The sequence below is a fragment of the Culex pipiens genome, chromosome 2, assembly GCF_016801865.2.
Source record: "Culex pipiens pallens isolate TS chromosome 2, TS_CPP_V2, whole genome shotgun sequence".
Lineage (NCBI taxonomy): Eukaryota > Metazoa > Arthropoda > Insecta > Diptera > Culicidae > Culex > Culex pipiens.
The window spans coordinates 54,717,304-54,724,688 of NC_068938.1; the positions used below are offsets into that span (position 1 = coordinate 54,717,304).

The window sequence follows — 7,385 nt, forward strand, 5'->3', positions numbered from 1 at the left end:
TAACATTGTAAGGCTCTAGAGCTTGCAGCTGCAAGTGAAAATGTTATGGTTGATAAGGGATAATCCACAAATCAAAATATTTTTTTAATGTTCAAAATTATACGAAATAATGTTTCGTAATTTTTTGGAAGGAACTTGTTACAAATTTCATTTCACCTATTAATTTACATCACCTTGGTTTTGATGTCATCGTTTCGGAGTTTGACAGCTGTTTGTTTTGTTGTGATTTTTCGTGTCGAACTTTTCTCGCGAGTTGGATGCTGTGTGGCTCCGCGGACAGTCCCGTTATCTTTTTGATGATAAATTCTTGAAAAATCCGTGGTTCCCCATTCTACGATCGTTTCAAAATGTTGCCCGGCATCGGGATGTTTGGCACGGGCGAGATAACGAAGGTGCTGGTGCCGATCCTGCGGGACAAAGGGTTCAACATCGCGGCGATTTGGGGACGAACCGTGCGGGAGGCGGAGGACGCGGCGCTGGAGTTGCAGATTCCGTTCTTTACCAGTAAGATAGACGACGTGCTGCTGCGGAAGGATGTGGATTTGGTGTTTATTACCTGTCCGCCGTATCTGCACTCGCAGATTTCGGTCAAAGCCCTCGGGATCGGGAAGCACGTCGTGTGCGATAAACCGATGAGTCTTTTTCAATCTGACGCGCTGAAGATGGTCCGCGCTTGCCAGTATTATCCGTCATTGATTTCCATCGTAAATCACTCGCTGCGATTCTTGCCAGCCATTGGGCACATGAAGAAAGCAATCCACGAAGGCTATCTTGGACCGCCGGAACAGCTGTCGCTGGTGGACGTGAAGGTCCGGATGGGTTCGCTGTTCCACAACAAGTTTGACTGGCTTTGCGACGAAACGATGGGCGGTGGTGTGCTGAACCTGGTCGGCAGTCACGTGATTGATTTAGTCAAGTTCCTGACTGAGCGGCGAGCCGTTCGGGTGCACGGAACCGTCCGGACGTACGTGAAGCACATGGGACAAATCAACGGCATTCGGCAGATCACGGCGCCCGATTTTTGCACCTTCCAAATGGAGCTGGAAACGGGAACGCTCGTCACGGTCAACATCAACTGCCACATCTCGAACAACGCCTTTCACCAAGAAGTGGCCGTTTACGGTGGAGAAGGTCATCTCACCGTGCGCGGAGGAGATCTCGTCGGACACCGCATCACTCCGGAAACCGGCGCCATCAAGGAGGAAATGCTGTACGTCGACGTGCAGGACTTGCAGTTCTCCACCTCGGACACGACCCTGCCCAGGCCCTATGTAAAGGGACTCTGCAAGCTGGTCGGTGCCCTGCGGGATGCCTTCCATCCGACCAAAGAGTCAACCGGATGGATCAAGGAACCAGTCCAAGCGGCGGCCACCTTCGAGGATGGCCTGTACGTCCAGGCCGTTCTGGATGCCGTGCGCAAGTCCAGCGAGGAGCGCTGCTGGACCAAGGTAAGCGTCAACACGGAATCGCCCACCAACCAGAAGTTTCTGTCCGCGGCCCGAATGACCTCGGCGACGGCGCTGCACTGAGGCAACCAGCTGAGACTGGCAGTATTATCGGGTGTCGATGCCTTTATTTTTCGCGTTTTATTACTCCAGCTGGAAGGTAACTTTGCACCTTTTTGTGTGTCTGTGTCTTAGCCGTAACACATTTTTGTGCTGTTTTTTTTATTATTTATACACACGTTATTTAAATGCTTTTACTAACTATTCCAGATAATTTTTTGATAGACTCAACACATTTTATGTTGAAATATACGCTACTATATTGTAAACTTAAATGGTTTTTAAGGGTTCAAGAAAAGTTGAGAAAGCCTTATGGAATTGTTGCATGAAAAAATAAAACAAAATAATTCTGTTTAAAGTTGTAGATCTGATTTTGATGAAACTTTTTCCTTTTTTTTCCTAGCAAATTGCAATCTTGAATATTTTTATACAAGTCTCCATACAATTGCGAGTCAGTCATATAAAACGTCTTTTCGCAAAAAAATGTTTTTTTTTATTATTTCTATGAAACTTTGTTCATTTTGTGTCTTAAAACGTAACTATGTTTCATTCGTTTTTTCATTAAATTTTCCATGCAAATTTTGGGTATGTCCATAGAAAGTTGTTATGCAAATAACAGGGTGGTCGCTCAAGTCGGAAATTCGCCAAAACCGGGAAAAAGTCGGAAACTTGTGATTTTTGTCAAACATTCGTGAAAAGGTGAAAGCTCGACAAAGTAAAAAAATGTGATTCGATTATCCAAAGATTCGATTATTCGAAGTGAAATTTTTCTGATCATTTTTCCGTTTGACCCCGTTGGTTGGTCAAAGTCAAACTGAAAAGTGACGAACTGTCACTTTTTACACGGCGCTCACGCACACTATCGAAACAAACATTTGGTAGTGTGTGTGAACTCCATGTAAAAAGGGTGTCAAACTAAAAAGGGACCCCGTTCGTTTGACAGGGTTTGGGTGTAGTTTGTTTTTGTTTTTTTTTTAATTCGTTTAGAATTTTGTTTAGTTATTTTTCATTGGTCATATTGGCTTTTCTATAAAAAGTTTTTCTTTTATAATTTTTTAGATAAAAAATTCCTATATAATATATAATTATGATGTATTATTTCTAGATTAAATTTCGAAAGGTCCTATCTGCATAGGAAACCCATGAGGGATAGGTTGTTTTGAAAATTTAATCTAGATTTCAGTTTTTGTAAAAGTCGAGAATTTTCAAGGGGGATTTGAGTAGTCACCCTGATAACCGAAAATCTTTGTCTAGAAAAGGGATTTACTGATTAAATTACTGTCTTTGGCAAATTTGGAGGTTATGACTGAAACTATTCTGGAAAAAAGATTTTACTCCAAATAAAAACTTGTTGTCTACAAACTCCAATGATGGTTAAAAAAAAGTTTGCCAAAATAATTATTTTTATTCAAATGATCCTTAACTTTATGTTTTTTTTTATAATTTTCACCTAATTTTCGTAATTGAAGAACACAACTTTTGGTACCCAAAATAGTATAAATTGATTTTTTCTCGTTTTCGTCATATTCCCGTTTTTGTCAGCGGCGCGTCGAAAAACCCAGTTTTTATTTTCAATAAATCATATCTCGGAATGCTGTTAATTAAACTTTTTTTGTATGTTACGTAAAATTGTCCGTGGAATCAGACATAAATTCTTTTCCAGTCACGAAATAGTTATTCTAGCAGAGATGGTTCTGTCAGAATCCTGCTAGAACGGTAGAACATTTCTGTTAGAATGCTGTAAGAATATCCAGCTGTGTAAGAACTCTGCTAGAATCCGGCTAGAACGTCGTGACTGAGTTGGTCCCGAATATTCAAGCTCTAAGGGCATCTCCACCGCAGAGATCTAATTGCGTGGCAAACCTATCGGTTGGATCCCCAGTTTTAGCTTTGCTCCGTAGCTAATACACGTTTTCGCACCGCTGGGAGCTAATTTGGCTACCAAATCAAGCCCACCGCGGGGATCTAATTTATTCATTTTCAAATTCTAGCCGTTTTGTTGATCGAAATCAATAAAAATACATTCTATCATGATAGAACATGCTTCCAATTGCATTATATGTCCAAATTGTTTGCTTACATCAATAAAATATCATTTCCAAAATTTTGAAAGAGTTCATCCGATTTGCTCCCGACATGTTTGCACCCCAACTTTCGCACCGCGGGTAGCAAAGCTAAAGCTAAATAAGCCTTCGAGTTCATTCAGCGAAGAAAAAGTTCATCGGGGATCCGTCGAGTAGCCAAGATAGGTGCTCGAGAAGTCCCCGAGCTGCGGGTGGCTAATTTTTTCAGCGATTTTTAGAATGATTTGTATTTGTTTTGGTTGAAGATGCATTTATTTTGATTATCAAATTTGAATGAATATTAAAGAAATCAGTGATTTGGTTCAAACGACTTAATTCAATTAAAAAATTGTGGAATAGATCATTTTTTAGTTTTTTTTAAATAAATAATAATCAAACAGCCATATTTTATTTAATTTGAATATATCCTAACTGAATTGAACATTTTAAAAATATGTTAAGATTAAAATTCAAATATATATATCAAGCGAAACACCCTGGAGATGGAGCCACACGTTGCCGTCGTTTCAGGGCTACTTGCAAAGATGGTTTCCGATGTTGATATATATCACACATTTATTTTATATTTATATACTTGTGTTGATAGAAATCACAGCTTTTATAATATGTAAAATTGCAAGATATTGAAATTTTTTATTTGAGTCTCAATATTCTTGTTCGTAAAATCTGTTAGGAACAGGTTTAAAACCGTTTGATAATGGGGAGGAATAGTTAGTTTTTTTTTGTAACTTTTTCTAGGTTGTTTAATACTTCCAGACTCCAGTTATGTGTAAGCCAGTTTAGTAATGCTATCAGAATCTCTGATTTTAATTGAAGTGGTATACTAACCATTCTGAACTGTCATAAAATCCATAGAGTCTCGATCAATCAGTAATGAAATGATATCGGACATAATTCGTTAATCTGTTGAACTAACGGTTCTCGGATTATGGTTGTATCGACCATTGTTGCGAATCGAGGATCAATTGGAGTTTTGACGATCAAATGGAGCCTAACATTTCAAATGGACACAAGGGTTTTGTGAACAGGAGTTCATCTCTTTCACTCAATTGACAGTTTATATTAGGTATGATAGGGATACACTCTTGTTTGCAAAGCTTGTGTGCCCTAATGAAATGGAAGGCACGAAATAGTCGTATTAACAACGAGTGTTCAACTTGTAAAATATGAACGTTTCATTAATATTTATTGTTTTTGGAAGCAGCAATACAGGTTTAAAAAATAGGTAAAAGAATGTTTGGCTTTGTAATTAAAATTTCGGGGATTTGAGATTCAAGTAACTTTCAGACGGTTTGTTGAGGTTGTTGATCCAAGTTAGTTAGTTTTCTGAAACGAATAATTGGACATAAATGATTAGTTAAATAAAAGTAAGTTGCAATGTACGACAAGACTACTGACGGACGCGACAGGACGAAGCCCAGAAAAAAATGCCCTTGACAAGTTAGTTTTCATCTTTCATTTTCCAGTAAATTTACTTGATTTCCTTTAAATTTGAAATACATCATAGGTTCCCTTTGTATAAATCTCAAATTAGTTTTTGATTGAATCATAATTTCAGATTTCCTTTATTCAGTTTTAAAGTTAGATTAACGTAACTGCTCATGTCATCCAAGTTCTTACTACTCACACCTACACTAATTTTCTTTCACCTTCCCCCTCCCGATCCCCTATATCTTCCGGTGGTGTTCATTTTGTATGCAATACTAGTTCGGCCACTACCCTTTTTTCCACAAGAAACCGGACTTGGACTGACTTGAGGCCGCGTCCCCCACCTTGCTCCGTAAAACGAAAACGAAAACGAAATATATATATCAAGCGAAACAATTTAATTGGGCCAATGTGAGTTTGTAAACAATGGGTATATCTTGTTCACGTCAGTGGGGAGTAAGGAAAAAATGCGAATATGTGTTTATTCTCGCCAAATCCCAAAATGCAGAATTTTGAAATCAAAAGGACATATCTCGCATTAGTTTTCAAAAAGCCGTAAGAGCCATTGGTAAACAAAGTCCTTTTTGCATCGGTATTCGACCTACTTACGAAAAACCAATATCAAAAATGCTTGAGATTGTTCACCTACACGTCCTTCTAAACCAAACTAAAAATAAATGAAATTTTGTTTAATTTGGGAGAAAAGCAAAAATTAGTGTCAAAGGTCACGGTGGCTCTTACGGCTTTTTGAAAATTCACCCGAGATATATAGTTTTCTGTCAGCCCACATGTCGGCCACTATTGCTAGTACCAATCAGCAACCTTTAGATTGTGAGTCCAGTGCGCTGTCCATTTCAATTGAATTCAAAATTTAAAATTTAAGAATTTTAGAATTTAAGAATTTAAGAAATTAAGAATTTAAGAATTTAAGAATTTAATAATTTAAGAATTTAAGAATTTAAGAATTTAAGAATTTAAGAATTTAAGAATTTAAGAATTTATTCAATTCAATAGTGTTTTTATTAGAATTAACTGTTCTGCTCCAGGATGTTACATTTGCAATTCAGAGATTTGGAGAACCTTTCAACTGAGATCAATTCATAAGCCTTTGCAGGGAGGGTACATATTTCTACGTTTAGATTTTGCTAACTGGGTGTTCTTTTAGGGAAAATAATTTTTGAGAAAAAACCCTAGATCTATGATTTAAGAATTTAAGAATTTTAGAATTTTAGAATTTCAGAATTTTAGAATTTTAGAATTTAAGATCATGAATGCTTGTTTTCAAATCCACATTGGCTTATTAAAAATGTTTTGCTTGACTTTTGGCTTTACTCAATACAAATGACTTGTCTCTTGCATGTCTGGCAGTTGATCGACAATGCGATGACCCAAATAAATCAAACACAGCCCCAATCTGACCGAAAAAACTAAACTGCATCACCCCAGAATGCCAAAAGTAATTTTTCATTTGTAAACTTGCAGCACAGGAGGGCAAATATTTGAGGAATTGAAATCGAAAAATCAAGCTTCACTGCTAACGTAAACATCTACTAACGTGAGTAGGATAAAATCTTTGTTTACAAAATCACATTGGCCCATTACATTGTTTTGTTTGAAAAAAAAAACATCCGTCAGATGATTTGCTCCCGTTAGATCCCGGAGCTAACCTGAGTTTTGTTTAGATTCGGATGAACACGGATGAACTCGAACCTAAATTAGCTCTCGCACAAGTACCGCGGTGGGCTTGACGCGGGTGCCAAATTAGCTTTGCAACGCAATTAGGTCCCTGCGGTGGAGATGCCCTAAGCCCAACCAATTGGGTACTAAAGCCCTATGTAAATTTTTATGTAAAAAACGCGGTATTTTACGGTGAAAACACGATTAATAACCATTCCTGATCACTTTTTTCTCGTTTTAATAAAAAAAATTGACAGGACAATTTTTTTCTATGGATCAACTATGGTCCCCTTGGAACGAGCTGTCAAGTAGGAGCTTTTCTGTCAAGAAGGACCGCGAGGTTAATTTTTCAAAATTGATTTAAAAATCCATTTTAAACTCTTTGTGGTCGTACAAAGGGTCATTGTACTCAGAAAAATAAGCTTTATTGCTGTAAACAATAATATCAGCAATCTAAGCTTCATTTCAGGACCCAATTACCTTTGATTTGCGCCCAAGACAGCTAAATTCGGTTAAAATGGCGCGAAGTTATGATTTTTTGAAAAAAGGAGGTTTTTGCTAAAATGCCTGAACAAAAAAAATCTACTGCTGTTTCGCCGATTCCAAAAACAAAGGTAACTGTAACAACACTGTTGTTTGATCGGGCTCAAATTGAACTGAGTGTTTGCTGGACGAAATAATTAAACTACTG

At 37.8% G+C, this 7,385-nt stretch overlaps 1 protein-coding gene across 1 annotated transcript; it reads left to right on the top strand.

Annotated features, from left to right (window-relative positions):
* Positions 1–238: 238 nt before the first annotated feature.
* LOC120416281 (glucose-fructose oxidoreductase domain-containing protein 1) lies at positions 239–1,774 on the top strand. Its single transcript, XM_039577995.2, has one exon. It carries the CDS (start codon positions 348–350, stop codon positions 1,527–1,529), a length of 1,182 nt encoding a protein of 393 aa, XP_039433929.1. The 5' UTR covers positions 239–347; the 3' UTR covers positions 1,530–1,774.
* Positions 1,775–7,385: the final 5,611 nt, after the last annotated feature.